Genomic DNA, 18,590 nt, shown 5'->3' on the forward strand with positions numbered 1-18,590 from the left:
GCTCTGCTGCTAGGCTCCCACCTTGCCAACGGCAGCACTAGGGCCGTGCCCACCTTTGCCGCTAACTCATGGCCGGGGTGTGTGTAGCGCTCAGCCTCAGTCTTACTGCCTGTAAAATGGGTCAAGAAGAGAATCAGTGGTGGGTTTGAATGAGGCCTCAGCACAGCCCTTGACACATGGTGGTTGATTGACCCATAATATCATGAAGGCCCTTATCCAAGAGCTAGCTAGCATCTTGTTAAGAGTAGAGAGACAAAGGCAGGTTCTCTTGAGCCCATGGGAATGCCAAATATTTACATATTTCAAAAGTTCATCTTCAAAGACATTGTGCCATTTTACAAATCCTTCCTCCAGCAGAAGAGAAGCATTCTTCATCTTTTCTTTTGTTTTTTCTTGTTGTTGTTTTTGAAGATTTTACTTATTTATTTCACAGAGATCACAAGTAGGCAGAGAGGCAGGTAGGGCGGGTGGGGAAGCAGGCTCATTGCCAAGCAGAGAGCCCGATGCGGGGCTCAATCCCAGGGCCCGGGACCATGACCTGAGCCGAAGGCAGCGGCCTCACCCCACTGAGCCACCCAGGCGCCCCTTATCTCTTCTTTTGAACTCTATCTCGGAATCTGAATCTAGGCAATTCTCATCATTCACAAGTAATTTTACATTTCTGGGCAAACAGAATGTCCCCTAGTTCATACTTGTATTTGTGCAATTTGCGTCATGTACAATTTGGGGACTCATTTGGAAGCATACATGTGTGTTAGAGGAATACAGGGGATTGGGGCAAAGAGTGGACTGTCCCGTTCACTGTCAAGTGTGTGTTTAGGTACATGTAGTAGACCTGGGGGTATCGGGTGTGCTGCTTGTAGGAGTGGGGCTCCTAAAGGAATGCGGTCTGGGATCTCATTAAAGAGGGCAAAACTGGGGATAGGCCTGAACGTGTGTCTCATCCTACAACTGGACCATACTTGTATTGGTTTAGTGGGAGAAAATATATGTCCCGTGTGTCTTAAATGTCATTAATTCAGGGGGACATATGGAAGAGCAAGGATGGCTTTTAAGATGTCCTGTGCCGTGACCCCCAGAAGGGGTAGATGGTGGACAGTGGCAACAGGACTACTTGGCCCTCCACCCACCTACAATCTCAGTCCCCTTCAGTGCACACAGATGCACATGTGCGTACTCACACATGCACACACACACCTGCCTGTGTGCACACACCCGTGTATACCCACGATTGCACACATACCGGCTGCCTCTTCATTAGCTGCTTTGGTCTTGCTGTTTTCTCGAGGTCTTTATTCTGTTGGTTGGTTTCTGTGTTCCCTCTTCCTCTTCCTTTTCTGCAAGAGAAACCCTTCTCTCGCCCACTTTGCATTCTGATGAGCCTGCCTGCCTCTTCACATTCTTCTTGTGGACGAGAATTGGACCATAAGTCATTGTGGAATCGGTGGTGATTGCCTCCAAATTGGCCAAGGGGGACACCGGCAGAGTTTGAGAAATAAAAGTCCTCTCTTTGCCACGGCCCAAGAGGAAGGGCTGCACACGCGGTCCGCCCAGTAACAAGAGCAGCGACTTTCCGTGGAGCACCAAACAGGAGCGGCGGTGCTTTCAATCTTGTCTCTAATTTTTGCATATTTAATGCAAAACATATTTAGAGCTTGTTTTTCCAGCCTCAGGAAGCATTTAATGCAGTTCGAGAGAAGGAGGTGTAGCAAAGCCCAAGATGGTGAAGTCGGAGGGCCTGGTCCTCGTAATGCCAGCCATCCAGCCAGGGGCTGGAGCTCGGGGACCCCCTGCCCACGCCCCTGACCCTTTCCACGACAGAATCTTAGTGGATACCACTATTTCCTAGGAGTGGTGTTCTCTCCCCGTCTAACTGATTCTTCTCATTCCTTACAGGGAAACTTCGTGGCTTGTATGACAGCGATTTTACGGCAAATGGAAGATTACCATTATGCCCATTTGATCAAGACTTTTGGAAAAATGAGGACTGACGTTGTGGTGAGTGTGAATTTGGCCCTTTTCATAGGAGTATGTTTGGGGGCCAGTGTTATAGGCAAGACACTGTTGTCGGTGTTTCCATTTTAAGTATGACTTTGCGTATGGGGACTGATTTAAGTATAAATTTGTGTGGGGACTTGGCTCCAGTTGGTTTGAGAAGCCACCTGGCAAAAAGGAAGCTGTGTTTCTAAGAAGACGAGGGTCCCAACACACAGGCTTATTCTTAACACTGAATTTGGGAGTCACTCAGCATGTCAGCCCAGAAAGGGCTTCCTTATGCTCTAGGGTCACTGGAGATGTGGAGACCCTACCCATGGAGAGTGTTCTAGTAACTCCTGTTCACGTATTGATTGGCTTCTCAATAGCAGAAGGCAGAGAGTCTTTTCAGCTGTAAATCATACTCTTGTATTAATTAGCTCTAATCATGGGAGCTCATCAGCATTTCTCCAAATAATTCTTCAGTCTTCCTCAATGCAACTATGATACGGCTTAATTAGGACAAGCATAATAGAGGGGAAGTTCTTGCTTCAGAAGCACCTCCCTAACGACCTGAAATCCCGTGGCTGGACGGTAGATGTCTTCCGTGAAGCTGCCACCACACTCGTTGGCAGAATTCTCGGCTAGATGGTGACCTAAACTCTGGTAACACAGATTTCATTTCTGAGACCTCTAGATTCCTAGTGGATCTAGCAAATGCCACTAGTGTTTCTAGAACAAGGTTGGTGACACTTTACATCATTATATCTACTTTACTAAGGGAAGAGAAGAAGAATGCATGCGATGATTATTTTCCAAAGGTTTATTTCTAATGAAAAACAGCCTTATTAATTGTTGCACTCTGAGTGTGTTGCATGCATGTTTTTAAATTTCTAAGGAGACAAAAATGGGTCTGCACCTTAAAATCATAGCAATTTTCCTTAAATGAAAGTGAAGGAGCAAGAATATACATGGGTTTGTGTCTCTTGGTGTTTAGTTCTTTAGCTTAAAGGACGGGTTGCTCAGGTATGTGATCTGAATTACCTTTGGTCCTGTCCCTCCTCGGCTGTCATGGTGTAGTGAAATCATGTGATAGGGGACGTTCCGTGCCATCACTGAATCTGAACGGTACCCTTCATCCCCGTTTGGGTCAGTGGAAGGGAGTTGCAGCCAAGTCTACATGAACAGCTTCCTAGATGGCATTCCAGGCTGAAGAATACAGTTTTCACAATGAGAAGCATTACCCGTCCTGGATACTTAGGGCTGCGATTAATCATTTGTCCTTTATCAGAACAGTCCTATGATCCAAATCCACACATGCAAACCGTGGAAAATATTTCATCTGAACCATTAAGAGGTGTCGTTGGTAGGGAAGCTCTAGTGCCTCGAGAAACGTGATTCTACAGAGTGGTTTTTAAAAATGACTATAATTTGCTGAATTCCGAGTGGTGCCCTCTCTCCTTGCTCAGAGAAGACGACCCGATATTTACTACATGTTGTGGTCCTGATTTCCCGAGGGATTTTTTTTTTTTTTCCTTTAGACACAGCAGTTCAGAAAATCAATTATGTGCAGACGATTTGATTTCCAGTATAAAATGGCATTTGTGGTTTGGATATCATGAATTCCTATTGCAAGGACTGTAGACATGTTTATTGTTGTTGATCTGTCAGAACCTTTGTGAAGTGTGTTCCTATCTGTTAACTGTACATAGAAAGTATTCGTTTTTCAACTCCGACAACTGCCCACAAAAAGGAGAGATCATTTTGTGTTCAGTAATTGAAATTTAGTTAGTACCGCGATCTGAAAACAGCCTAGACCATTTTCTTGGGACCACGTTCTCTTAACTGGTGCTGCTTCAGGTTTTCAGATTGAGCCCTTGTTTGGTTGGATGAGTGATCCCCATATACAACTGCAGTTACTGTCAATGCCAAAGTCATGGGGTCAGCGCTGTTACTTTTACGGTCTCTCAAATGGCCCTGGGACCCCAGGCCAGGGAGTGGAGGGAGCACGGCGTGAGGCAGAATGATCCAGAAAAGAAAAGCAATGGACATGTACGGGTCCATATTCTTGGGACAGACTGATTTCCAGTGTGGTGTGCCTCACGGGACTCTTCTGTTCCTGTGCAGTGGAGATGTTGGGCGGAAGGATGGGCGGCTGGCTCTTACCTGTCCAGCTGCACCATCAGGAACACAAGTAGAGAACTTGCTCTGGGTCCGTTGTAAGATCAGAGGTGATGAGGAGCACCCTGGACCTTCCAGGGAAGACGGCTGCCTTGCCACATGTCCCAGATTCCCACTGGGTGGCCCTTCAGAAATGTCTGTTGAGTGACCGAATGAACAGTGTCCTAACTGAGGACAGTGCAGGTAGAAGTAATGCTTGCTGGTTAAATGTCGAGTGAAGGGGTGCCTGGGTGGCTCAGTTGTTAAACATCTGCCTTCAGCTCAGGTGATGAACTCCGGGTCCTGGGATTGAGCCCTGCGTCAGGCTCCCTGCTCAGTGGGAAGTCTGCTTCTCCCTCTCCCACTCCCTCTGCTTGTGCTCCCTCTCTCTCTCTTTCTGTGCCAAATAAATAAATAAATAAATAAATAAAATAAAATAAAATAAATAAATGTCGTGTGAATGCAAAACTCGAGGGCCATGGCCTTCTGGCTTCCGCCATGGACTCACAGTGACTGTGTGTCCCCAAGCAGCCCCACCTGTCCCGTGGCCTCTCCACTTCTGGGTTCTTACCTAGGGACGCCCAGGGAGTAGGCCGGTGAGCCAGCAGGTTTCTGTCTCTGGAATGCCCTGTGCCTTTATTCCGTGTCAGTCCCACCCGTTCTCAGGACCATGACATTCCGTGTCAGTCCCACCCGTTCTCAGGACCATGACATTCCGTGTCAGTCCCACCCGTTCTCAGGACCATGACCTGACAGCTGTTCCCGTCTCGCCAGGCAGACACATACTCTTTGCTCATTGTTCCTTACCCTGTGTGTCCCACTCAGCCATCAGCCTGTCCTGAGGTGGTCCTGACATCTCCCACCGGGGCCGCGGTGAGTGAGGATGCTCGGGTGGCTTAGGAAATCAAGGATGTTGGCAGGCAGCTGTCCGTGTGTCTGCGAAACCCTCCGCTCATGGCTGAGCCTTGAGCTCCACATGGAGGGCGACCACACGGCGACCTGAGCGTCCTCAGTGGCCGGGGAGCCTGGTGCGGAATGTTTATTTCTTGGGACCCTTTCCTTGTAAAACGAAGCTATAGTGGAGGAACTCTTCACTAGATGGTGAGTCTGGGGAGCGCAGAAGCCTTTCTCAGTGAATTCCCCCAGTGACCTGTTGAGCGTCAACCCGATGGTCGCACAGTGGAGGAAGCAGGCAAAGCAGACAGGCTTGCTCTCGGGGCCCTGTAGTCTGCGGGAACATCCCCTCTAATCGGGGCGTCCTCCCGCCCCACCCCCGCTGGCCGTGCTGCAGCACAGTGACCTCCTGAAGTAGCCGGACCGGACAGAGTCCGCTGGGCAGGAAGGCTTTGCGAAGGATAATCATGGAGCACTGAGGAGTAGAAGGCCGAGCCCTGCAGGTCGGGGAGCGGGAGGGGCGCTGTCTTGCTCAGGAGGCTGTGTGGGGCGGGGCGTGGGGGTGGGGAGAAGGGGCAGTGAGAGGACCAGGGCTGAGGTGAGTCTCCACAGGGCCGTCCGACCACACAGGACCCTGCACACCATGCTGAGAAACGCTGTGTTCTTCGCTTGTTTTCAACTTCCTACACCATTTATTTGTTCCTCTTTGTTTTAAAATTATTTTTCCAGGCCTTTGTTTTTTTTGAGTAACCTTTTTGAGATAATTGTGGCATCACATGTGGCTGTACAAAGTAAAATTCTACCTGCTTTCCTCAGTGCTAACGTCTTCCAGATCTATAGCCCGGGATCCAGACTGAAGGGCGACGTTGCTGTGGTCCCCGGATCTCAGGAGCATTCCCCCAATTCTAGCTGTACTCTCTCCACTGTTGGTCATGCAAAACTTCAACTGTGCAGAGAGCCTGAAAGAATAGCACCATGAGCGCTATGATTCTTGCCACCCAAATGCACCAGGCACGAGCACTTTGGTTCCCGTAAGTGTGTGAGGATGGTGCCTCTGCCTTAGTGGGTCCGCGAGCCTCTCTCACGAATGAGGACCTCCCCCAACAGCCTCACTGCCGTTCCAGAACGTCACACACAGAAGCATGCATACTCAGATTTTCTCCCTTCTTCCCGGTCTTTCTTGTCTTTCATGAGGGGTTTCCTCAATCCAGGATCCCGTCCAGATTCCCTCATTGCATTTGCTTGTGCCTCCTTCATCTCTTTTTTCTAGAACAGTTCCCTCACCCTGTCTTGTCTTTCTTCATGCTGCTTTGTATGGTTTTCGGCATACATATGGTATGCTGAAATACGGTCCCTCCGTGGCACCGTATGTCCCGTGGTATGGTCCCTCCATACGTCCTGCAAACTGGAAGCTTGGCCTGAAGTTCAGATTCATCCTTTCGGCAGGAGAGCTTCAGAGCTGGGGGGACGTGCTCCCCGTTGTGCCCACTGGGAGGGTGGGGATGCCGAACTCTCCGTGACCTGACCGTGAGTTTGATCACTTGGTTGAAAGCGGGCACCAGCCTGACCTCCCCATTGTGAAGACACCTAGCCCTTCACAACTGTCACGTGATCTTTAGCTTATGCTTCGGCATCCCCACAGCGTTGGCCAGTGACCAGTCTCCTGACCGTTCTTCATCTGATGATCCTCTACTGAGGGTCCTTGTCTGAAACACGTTCTCCTTTGGCATCGCAGGATTTCCTTCGAGTATCAAGATGCTTTGTCTTTAAGAACATTGGGAAGCCTCCGGGCATGTGGGTGAAATGGAAGGTTGGGAAGTGTTGGTGCCGTGGCCAGATCTGTAATTTGAAAAGGCCACTCTGGGTCAAGGGGAGAGATCATGAGGGACAAGAGTGGATTTGGGTAGGGAGGCCAGGATTCCCCTCAACAGTCTGGGTGAGAGAGGATGACCATTTGTTCAGTGGGTGCGGATGGGAATGGTCAGAAGCAGATAGATTCGTGACAAGAAGATTGTGGCTGTGGACTGACGGCTGTTGTTAGAGCTGCCCACTTATTATATGGGGCATCCTGTGAATAATCAAACTGAAAAAGGCAGCGGGAATGGATTGGCACTGAAAGAGGAAATTTTCACCAAAGATCTTATATTAGTCCTCTGTGTCCCCTTGTTGACTTGGAGATAGCAGTGTAATCGTCTGCTAAGCCTCATCGGCCATGGAGAGGACCATCGCCATGGCTAGTAAATTCTGCAGACGGACAAGGACGCCTTGCAAAACCTCATCCTCCACAATATGCAGCATTTTGCCTGATCAGCAAAGTACCAAAATTTAACAGCTGAGCCATACTAATGAAGTATGGGACTGTGTTTCCTAGGAAAAAAAAATAAGGGAGTTGGGGAAAATGTGCTTCTCTTCCAGAATAATAAAACCCAGACCCTGTATCTCAATTATTAGGCTTTGAGGAGTGATCAGCAAGAAAGCAATTTTATGCAAATAGAGATGTGGCTAAATGATGGCACTCAGCCGGCCAAATATGCAACCTGGTCATTAAAATGTGAAACTCTTGACAAAGTGGGGAAACTTAAGTGGGGAAATATAAATTGCTGTTATTAGCCTTGGGAGAGACGCCCCATTTGTTGTGTCCAGGGCCCCTGGAGCACCCTGCCCGGCGTGAACTCAGGGCTTTGTGGTCAGAGCTCGTGCAAGCAGAGTCTGGAGGACGGGGGTGACTTTTCTCTCTCTCGAAGAGGCCCAGGTGCTCATCTTCTCCTTGACTGGGGGCCTCTACTGTCAAAAGGGGATCACGGTTGCTCACTATTTTATTCATGGTAGGGTGCACACAGTAAGCATCACTTGCCAGAATCCAGCATAGCTAGTTCGGTTGCAAAGAAAGGATTTGACTTGGCCCAGCAGCTCACCGATGCTATCAAATTTAGCTGGTGCCTTTTTGCGAGAAGCACTTGTTTACGACTTTGCTGAGAGTTGCTTTCTTGGCTGCTTAAATTCTGTACACCACCGTGGGCTTCACAGCCAGTGCACCTAATTATGATTCCATAGATTAAATAAATGAGAAATAGCCACTCATTTGGTAATCTCTGACCATGGCCTCATTTTTCTAAGTGAATTCTCTGTGGCTTTGCCCACCGTCCACGCTGCACTGGAGGGAGCTTGCAGACTCCTGGAGAGGTGTGCTTTTCAGGATATGTGCTAGTTCTGTGCTGGTCAGCTCAGAACAAGGGCTGGCCTGCAGGTTCAAGAAATTCTCCAGATTCTGACAGGCCCAGGCTGGAGCCCCTCTGACACGGATACCCCTTTGGGACGCCAGGAGCAGCACAGCACGGCAGGGAATGACCCGTATGGTAGAGAGGATCGTGCCCAAGGTTGGCATCAGCGTCACTGAGTAGGCTGTGGGGTTGCAGCTGCCATCTGAAAGTGGCCACATGACCACGTGCTCCGATGGTTATGATGAACCGAGCTGCTGCAGATGGTCAGGAGTTCCCACCTGAGCCTTTGGCTTGTAAATTACATAAGAAATAGGAATGGTATAACTACCCCATATTAAACCTGCTGGGCCCTGTTCATAATGAAAAATATGTTTTGAGTAAATCCTGCATGTGATGTTTGCAAAATGCACGTTTCCTATAAGCAGAAAGAATGCAGTATTTGTAACCTGGAGAGCTCCTCTTTATGACTATGACAGAGAGCCGCCCAGGTCCCGTTTCTGAAAATATCCCTGCGAAAGTTATCACAGGCAGGAGGTACCCCGGCAAACAGAAAGCAAAAAGCTCCTGTGAAATACATCTTCATTACTTTTTAGAATGTTTTCATTCCGCTAAAAAAAATGAGGTCATTTATACTGTAATTATTCAAGAGGGGATTGGTTTTCTCCTTTCTCTTGGTGGGCTGTTGCAATGTTCTATTTTTTTTTTTTTTTTTTTATTTCAGGATTTCCTGATGGAAACATTCATCATGTTTAAGAACCTCATTGGGAAGAACGTCTACCCTTTTGACTGGGTGATAATGAACATGATGCAGAATAAGTGAGTATGGAGGGGAAAGCTCCCACCTCTTCCAAGGTGTCTGATTCACGTCTGCTGGGAGCAGTGGTGTTGCCTGGATACCACGGGGGCTCTCCTGTGAGGAACACATCCTCCCCGTTCTGTGATGCAAACAGTTGTTTGGAGAAGCAGACCTGGAGAGTGGGTGATTTCCTTCTGGGGAAACACAGAGCAGAGCCCTAGCCCCCTTAGCCTTGGTCTGCAGCAGCCTCTGGCCAGGGTACAGTTTGCCATCTCACTTTAACCACGTGTTTATTAGCCCAAGTGATTCTCCTCTGTCTAGGTTTTTGAAAGGTGTTTGCATTTCTCCTATTTCAGCTTTAAAAAGTGAGCATTTTCTTTGTACTTATTAAATATTAATCTCATGCCTTGTTTATCATTTCCCTGTGAAGGCTGTTGGTTAACTTTCCAGTGCTTGTGTTCTATAATTTCTCTAAGCACCAGTAACAGTCCTTGGTTCTCAGTCACATGTGATTCCTGGAAGAAATGACCATTGACCTCCTTTCTTCCCCTCCTTCCTTACTGCATTTTTCATGGAGATAATTGTAGATTCGTAGGCATTGCGGTTATAAAAAGAAATACAGAGAGATCTGTGTATACTTTACCCAGGTTCCCTTAGTGATAACATTTTGCAAAACTAGAACTCCTTGCTGCAGCGAGGGGCTCAGCGATGAGAGATTTCATGGGGTCCCACAGATCTTCCTGCTGTGCTTGTGCTTGGCCATGGCGCCTTTTCTTGAATCCGCCGACGCGTGGGTCCTTCTCGCTGTCCGTGTCGCACACCTCCTCCTCGCCCCTCCAGCTCTACCCTCTCGAAACCCGGGTACCCACTAATTTTTCTTCCACTCCTAAAATTTTGGCATCTCAACTGTGATGTGTAAATGGAAATATACCAAATGTAACATCCCAGGATTGGCTTTTTTCATTCTCCTTCATCGCCTGGAGATGCATTCAGGTTGCGGGGCGTAGGGTCGTTTGTTGCTTTGGATTGCGGGGCAGCGTTCCGTGGTATGGATGGTTTAACCATTCACCTGCCGAAGGACAGCTGGGCTCTTTCCAGTTTGGGGCTATGACGAATAAAGCCTCCACGAACATTGGCATATGGAGTTTTATGTGAGCATAAGTTCATTTCCTTGGCATACACCCCCTGGGGTAGGTCTGCAGGGTTCTGTGCCCGCTCCTCGTTTAGGTTTATAAAAACTGCCTGACTGCGGCTGTACCATGTTACGGTCTCGCTAGCAGGGTGATAATGAGCCTGCTTTTCTGCATCCCCGCCAACATTTGCCAGGGTCACTGTTTCTCATTTTAGCCCTGGGGAGAGATGTACCGTGTGTTTCATTGTGGTCTGGATTCACATTTTTTCCCGATGCGACAAACAATGGCATCACTCAAGAGACCGTTGACCTGGTCTTCGTGCTGACCAGAACTGAAGGCAGGCCCTGGTGCAGAGTGTGGTCTCTCTTCTCTTCCTGGTGACCGCGCACGAGAATGGCACCTGCATCTCTCAGACAGAGTGGCCGCTGCAGCCTGGTGACCAGCCCATCCGTTCTGCACCCTGGGGTGGGGCTTGAGGGGGCGCTGCTCCCTCAAAGGTCAGATGCGATTCACACCTCTAAGTTTGACTTGGCGCCTCCAATCCCAGGGTCCCACGGGGTAAACTGTCTGGATGGTACGCCACACTCTATTGAGTGGTGCTATTTGATGATGAGCGAGAGTCTGTTTTCATTTTTACCACGATGATCGCCTCATTCCCTCTCCCTTCTAGTCCATCCTTGGCCTCCTGCTGCCACCCTGACGTGTCTGAGCGTCTTCCCATCACCCCAGAACTGCAGTGTGGCTGAAAGCCACGTGGCCTCTAGTTCAAAGTGTAGAGCTCTGTGCTCAGAGCCTCCTTCCCTGGATATTCTGTCCAGCTGCTCCTGACGTGCTCTGTTGTTTCTGCGGTGAGAAGATGGCTTAACCTGTGGTCTCCAGAATCACGTGTTCCCTGCACATCAAGCCAGCCCTGTCCCTGTGTCCCAGCTCACTGGCGCACGTCTGCGGGGCCCAGCTGCATGACAGAGACACCCGGTGTGCGGTGGCATCTGGGAGCCAAGCCTTTGCATCTCGTTGCAGGGAGGAGCGTTCTTGTCTGGGGGCAGGGAACCTCTACGAAGGAGAAGCCATGTCTGCTGTGTCCTCATTGCAAAGGCTGTGACGGCCACTTTGAGGATGAAGTCTGGTGTAGGTGATAATGGAATTCAAGTCTGGAGCCGGGCATGCATGCTCTCCTCTTGTTTGGGGTGCCCAGAGGCTGCAGCACCAAGAGACATCTTGATGAGGGACACACTGTGAATTTAAACTCCCTGTGGTTTATGTCACACATAAAATGTGGTACAGAACTGTCTCATCTAAAATCCTAGCACTCTAGGGCTGAGCCATCCAGCTGAGAGTGCTTCCTCTGGTAGAACTTTCTAAGGCTGAGCAGTGTTTGTGCGTGTGTGCGTGTACGTGTGTCCCTGTGTCTGTGTGCCTGGGCGAGTGCTGGTACCAAGCGAAAGGTCTTGGGTTTGCAGAGATTCTGGCTGTGCGAGGCTCTGAGCCATGCAGGTTCCTGTCACAGTCAACACGTGCTATAGTAACGGGTTCCCAAGCCAACATGTATCGCAGAGGAGTGAGCCACAAAGGATGCATGTAGGTCAGTGTTTGTGCAGCAGTGAGTGTAGGCTTCGTTCGGGAATCCCACTGTGGCCCGCTCTGTTGAGTGAACAGTACTGGTTTTTAGAAGCTGAATCGGTTGGGTTTGGGAAGACACCTGGGTGTGTGACGCTTCAGTTCTCTTGAATGTTCTTGCTTACATGTCCGCTTCCGAATGAATTGCTTATTTCGTTTTTCATGGGAGGCGGTCATTCCTTGCGATGTGTCCTATGTTTGCATCCGAGGGCTGCACATGAGCATTTAACAGGCTTTCCTTGTGCCAGGCGCTGCCGTAGGGATAGCCCAGGAATCATGCCCACATGGCCGCAGTAGCACTCTGAGACAGCTGGGGTTTTATGCCCATCCTATAGATGGGGAGGTTGGAGCCTGAAGGTTTGGTAACTTGCCAGAAGACACACCGCTGGGAAGGGATAGGGCCAGACTTTACATCCAGAGCCCCCCCTCTAAACCACCTTGCTACCTTGGATATGTCTCCCGTGCCTCAGAGAGAGTGTCGTTTTTAACCCCGGTGTCCTTCGAGTGCACCTTCCCTGGGAGACTCCTGCTTACCTGAGTGACTGTGAAGCACAGAAGTCAAAATGTTCTGTGCTCGGCTTTCTTCGCCGTGAAAGGGTGCTTGTTGAAGAGGATATCACTGATCGCCGCAATGGAGGGAGTCCTGCTGTAAACTTCTAGAAGAACAGAAGCTCATGACTGTTGTAATGAAGTAATTTCCTAGAAATTATATAGATGCCATATGGCATTGTCTCTGTGCTATTACCTATTTGTTTTTTTTTTTTTTTTTAATCTATAACTTCATAGCTTGATACCTTCCATGTCACCAGACTGCCATGCTCTTCCTCTTCCCGGCATGGGTCAGAGACCTCCTTGCTTCCGCAGGATAAGCAGTAATTCCCAGAAGCTTCCACAAGCCTGTATTTAAGTTTAATGGCACAGCTGGACATGCAGTTTTACCATCCGCAGCTTAGAAATTGACAGACTCCGCCTCCGTGGTCTCTTCCGTGTTTGCTGCTTGTTCAGCTTTGTGTCTGCAAGTGTTCCATCATCCCTCAATACCGGGGGCTCGCCCAGTGTCATTAAAGATGGCGCCCATCAGTTCTGGAGCAATCACTCGTAAATCAGGAACCAAAGTTAGAGGATCCAGTGACTGTCCCAAGGACAGGGGTTACTTGGTTGCTATGTTCAGGGTCGCAACCGAGTGATGATGGCCTGACATCATAGCTCTGCCCTTGGATACAGCAGTGCCAGATGGTAAGATGACATTTAAGATTAGCACAGTTCACGTCTCGTAGAAGTGTGCTTGCGTGTTATCTCCCAGAAGTGCTTCATAATCTTTCCCGAGGGAAGCCAAGGCTAAGTCTCCTTGCAAGATCTGATGCTGTACTAGAAGCAGAGACCTTCTGTGTTAGCCTTTAAGTGCTAATATCCATCCTTGAACTCCTAGTAGCCGACTTTCCCAGTTTTATGCTTCACGGTGTGTGCACGGAGTCTAATACTGAAGACTCGTGCTGTGGGTCTCCTGGAGTTCTCTCTGGTTCTTGGTAGAAGTGTGGCCACTTGGTGGAGTTTCTGTGTCTTTCTTTTATTCTTAGGACTTGAATTCATCCCAGTAGTGTGTCTGTACACTAAAAATCCCAGACTAGAATTGTGAGGCGTAGGAGTGATCAGGGAGGCAATGAGTCTACTCGCTAGTTTGACTGAATTCCTTTTTCACCTTGAAGAAAGCTTTTCTTGTTAACTGCCATAATTTCACCTGAGAAAGGCACTTCTACAGTATACATTGGGGGAAGAAAAGAGCAATACAGAGTTTAATTTTCAGATTTTTAACATTAGACTTCCTAACTCATGCTGTGTGTGTGACATGGACCAAAACCCTTCTTGCATTTGTCAACCATTTTGTCTTGCAACAGAATTTTTTTAAAAATTTAGCTACCCTGAATTGGATTCTCAGTAGGCTTTGTTGCTTGTGTCCCTCTCTCAGGATTAAAAAAAAAAAAAAAATGAAACCACCAGTTTTACTTCCTCAGATCACTCAAAGCTTGCAATTGTGATTATCAATAATTTTCGAGTGTCCCTCTGTATTAGCACACATTTGGGGTCTGGTACTTTCTGCTTCTGTACACGTTAAGCTGGGGCCCATTTATGATTTGTGGTTTATATCCTACACACTTTCATATAGGGCTTGGTCTGTTTTACAAGTAATGATTCATAGATCCTGAATATAAAATAGAACATGGAAAACCATAGAGAAAACCCGAAACTCTCTAGAAGCCAAGAGACTCAAAGCTGCCTGGAAGACAAAGCAAAAAGGAAAATAGAACAGGTTTCAGAATTCTCACTGGATGATAAAAAAAAGTTCCTTGTAGTTTGTCAGCAGAGACTGACAATGGGTGGTGTAGATCCTTCAGTGACACGTGTAGCAAGAGGACATCACAGTTAAGGAAGCAGACGAGAACTCAGAATTCTGCCCGTGGAAGATGGGAGAGATCATCATTTCAATTTTAAAATGCTTAGAATATTGCCACATGGCATATATTGGCCATGACAGAGTCCGATCATAATTGGACCTACCTGGAACACTGCCTTATCAAATTCAGTGCATTTTGCTAACTTGCCAAATACAGTCTTGTCTCATTGTTGACCACTTAAACATTGAAGACCATCAGTCAGACACGATGGTCTGGTTTTATTTTATCTAGAATCAAGTTAATCTTACTTTTGTCCTTAGAAACCTTGAAATTGTGTCTCTATTTGAAATTTGTGAGATCATCGTTGCCATTGAGTCCATGGGTCTAGGTCATGGTTTTTGATCATGGCCACGTGCAGACTGTCCCAGGACAGTGCAGGCTGATGTTTGTTCCATCTGCCTTTTTGATCCCCTTTCTTTTGGCTATAGTGTTAGTGCATTTGGATGTGCCCCCTTCTGTTCCTCCTTCTCTCCCCCGTGAGTCAGGCATCTTATGACCAGAATGTGTTTGCCTCAGTCCATTAACACAGCACATTGTGTTTCCACCAACCTAACGTGCACAGTGCGTATTCACATAATCCTAATCACCTGTGGCTCCTCGTGTGCAGTAAATCTCCCATGCATAGTTTTATAAAGGAGCCATTTCTCTCCTTTTAAATAGAGCACATTTCCCCCACTCAGCAGCAGTATCCATCAGATGTGTCGGAGTCCAAGATGGCAAGCTCCTGGATGTTTCTGCCAAGATTAATTTGGCATGTAGTCAGGACAAGAAAGGGCCTTAAGCCTTAGAAAGGTATTCTACCTTTAAGATGCCAGGCTTCTTAAGGGTAAATCATGATAATGGTCAGAAAGCAAATTTGCCAGGAAGGCTGTTTGCAGGGACATCGCCATTTGGTTCCAGTGTTGTGGAAGAATTTTTGTCCTTGCTAGCACATACCTTGGGCTCAGAGCAGAGAAAATGTGCCATTTGCCCAGGGATGAAAGAAAGAGAGGTGGGGGGTCCCCACTCGCTGGGAAGCTGCTGCAGGGGCTCTGCCATCAGGCAGCCGATAATGGTAGCATTTGGGAGGACCGTGTTTTCCTGTTGGACCTCCTCCTCAGGAAACACCTCACCCATGGAAGGGCACGTGGCTAAAATCTTTGTGTAGGTTGAGAGCACGGACAGAAAGCGTTTTGGGCTCCAGAGACTCTTGGATTATTTCAAATCTTTCCCTTGAAGCCTGGGGTCTTAGTTGATGTTGTTACTTTTAATTTAATTTATTTTTTCAACTTACTGGCTTCCTACTGAGGTTTTGCATATCCAGTGGCCTGAAGATTTTAAGCACACCTAAGAATCATTTTTCCCTTTGAAACTGTGTACAGTGGCTGTTGACATAAACATTGTCACAACACGACTTACTGAGGACCACAGGAAAAAAAAAAATAAATATTGTTTCTCAGGAAAGAACTAGGAATTCAAAGTCAGTATAATGAAAGCATTCTGGAATGAAAATTTCCCCAGAGCTCAGCATGCCCACGTTTTACCCGGCTCACACACTTAATAATATCCGTCTTTGAACCTTTTTGCTCTCCAAAGAAATTGGCCTAACCTGAGATGTTTTGCTGCTCAGACATCAGTCTGCAGACAGAGGCACACGCCTGCGGGTTGGACCAAACCAGGCTAGAGCTGAGCTAGAGGCAAGTCTCCTGGAGAAACACACGAGGCGTTTCTCTGGGACTGGGTTGGCCACTTTAAGCACTGGGATTTCAAGACAGATACCAAATCACATCTAGTAATGGCACCCCGGGTCCCCCAGCGGGAAAAGGACCCCATCTGCATGGTACGTGGTACCGTTGGGAGTTCCCTTTGTTTTTTGTGGTCTTTTCATAAATTATTTTAATGTTTTCCGTATATTTTTTCTGTGACATGCATGCTTTTGCTCTGTGCTTAATAATTAAACTGGGCCTGAAATTAAAACAAATAATTTCAGATCTTCCCCAGTCTGTGTAACCAATTTATTGCACGGAACTTGGATCTTTCATCCAGTTGGGTTTTATTCAGATCGCCTCTTTATTTAATTCAGACATGAGAACTCATGCTACTCTCAGGGGAACGGCAGTGATGAAGAGCTCTCAGCCAGGACTCTTACTTAGGGAAACTTGCTTCAGAGGAAAGTTTTGAAAGGGCAAAGTCTGTTTAAGAATTCTCAGAGCGGACGCACACCTTGCTGTGAGCTCGTGGCTGGTGTTGATGAGGCCGTCTGCGGGCTCTTAATCCTGGAGGACGTACTTCAGTTTATGAGAAATGAAGCCAAGTGAGCTCTCTGTTTGATGCATGAAACTTCCCTCCATGCGCAAATCAAAAAGGAAGAAATACACTTTATTAAGGTCATTCTCCAGATTCTTCCGTCCTAAATGTTTACCTCCAGTGCTCCTGGGACTTGGAAGAAATCGTGTGCCCTGTAAGACCCTGGGCTGGGGTGCTTTTATTTTTAGGCTAGGATGGGAGGAGGAGGAGACGGCCAAGGCGAGTTGAATGCCTGCTGGGTTGCTGGTGTGGTCTTGGTACCTTTCTCGTGGGTCTCAACCAGGGGGATTTTGTTATTCTCCCCCAGCCCCCGCCATGGAACATGGCCACGTCCAGGCACGTTTTTGTTGTCACAGCTGGGGGAAGGCAGGCTGCTGGCATCTCGTGCATGGACCCCAGACATGCCGCTACACGTCCTTCCCTGTATAGGACGGCCCCCTTCAAAGAATCATTCGACTCAGAAATGCCCGTGATAACCCTATTTTATGGATGGAAGGAAACAGAATTTCAGTGACAGGAAGTAATTAATGGAAACATCCGTGATTTGTTTCAGTGATCTTCTTCTCTTTATTTCCACGTTTCTCAGCACCCCCTCCCTGTTGCTTGACCCCAGCAACGACAGTGTCCCTTACAGTAAACACTAGAGGCCATTGCCTGAAGAGGCCAGGACTGACCTTTCACCTGCCAAGGATGCGCCTGTGAACCGGAGGTAGTTTTCTCTGAGATGCCCAGAGAAGTGCCCCAGCTTCACAGTGAAGACCTGTGGGCGTGGCCTGGGCTCACCTGGGGGTGGGAGTGCGGAGGGGGTGGAGATTAGAGTCACACTGACCCGAATGCAGATCCCAGGCTGCGCCTACTCGGACCTGGTACGGAGGACACGTGCACGGAATATTAGCCAGTATCTCTTCTGGGCGAGTTTGTGTGTGCGTTTTAGAAAACATTACATATCATACATAATTATATTAATTAATAATATATGATATATAAAATATATTCATGTATAAATTCTAGATAAATAAATAAGAGCTCATAGATCTGTGAGATCACTTAACTATTTGTCTTTGTCTGTCTGACTTGTCCCACTCAGCTTAGCGTCCTCAAGGACCCTCCGTGTTGACACAAATGGCGAGATCTCGTTCTTCCTTCCGGCTGACTTGTATTCCGTTCTCTCTGTCTGCGCCGCATACTCTTTATTTACCCACTGATGGACGAGTGCTTAGGTTGTTTCTGTGCCTTCGTCTTTGTCAATAACCCGGCAACAGATGTGGGGGTGCAGATAGCATTTCAAGATAGTGCTTTTGTTTCCTGTGGAAATACACTTGGAAGGAGACTGGCTGCATTGGATGCTGATGCTATTTTTAATTTTTTGGAGGAGGCTCTGTACTCTCTTCCACAATGGCTGCTCCAGCCATAGTACTCAAGTGTCCTTTTCTCCACAAACTCACCAACGTTGCTCTCCTCTGTTTTTGATAATAACCATCCTAACCGGTGGAAGGGGATACTTCACTGTCACCTGATGTGTGTTTCCCTGATGATGAGTGACGTCAGCAGGATTGTGGCATCTTCTATACGTGTCTGCTCATAGAAGAGGGTTTTCCATGTCCCTTCTCTGTCTTCATGGAATTCATGGCCTTTGATGCCGTGTGGGGGAAAATCCCTTCTTGTCATTCTGGTGGCTGGTCTGTGCCCAGTGACCCTGCCTGGCACAGAGCAGGTGCTCAACAGACAGTAACTACCCGACTGAAAGAATGTCAGTGGGAAATGTGTTCTGTTTTTTTTTTGTTTTTTAATTACGAAGTCAACCGATAAAGTACATGACATAGTTTTGTAGCCTTGCTTTCCCTGGAATAAAATGCAGTTACCTGTTTTATATTCGGGTCCACAAAGAAATAATTACGGGTAGAGGTATCCAGTGAACAAAAGAATGCTTCTTACTATCTTGACGATCTCTTAATGAATTGCCTTAATTGAAGGTCGTCTGACACTGACCACAGGCGCGGGGTGGGGTGGGGGGTGGGGGGTGGGTGGATGCGCATTTGTCCTGACTTGCCAGCAT

General features: G+C 47.8%; 1 protein-coding gene across 2 annotated transcripts in view; it reads left to right on the forward strand.

Moving 5' to 3' along the window:
- The window catches only part of DOCK1 (dedicator of cytokinesis 1), a 491,527-nt gene that overhangs the window by 302,183 nt on the left and 170,754 nt on the right, over nt 1-18,590 (forward strand). For both annotated transcript variants that reach the window (XM_032314015.1, XM_032314016.1), the window contains exons 28-29: nt 1,897-1,998; nt 8,971-9,065. In XM_032314015.1, the coding sequence (XP_032169906.1) occupies nt 1,897-1,998; nt 8,971-9,065 (197 nt within the window). The remainder of the gene's footprint in view (nt 1-1,896; nt 1,999-8,970; nt 9,066-18,590) is intronic.

This window comes from Mustela erminea, chromosome 14 (genome assembly GCF_009829155.1).
Source record: "Mustela erminea isolate mMusErm1 chromosome 14, mMusErm1.Pri, whole genome shotgun sequence".
Taxonomy (NCBI): Eukaryota; Metazoa; Chordata; class Mammalia; order Carnivora; family Mustelidae; genus Mustela; species Mustela erminea.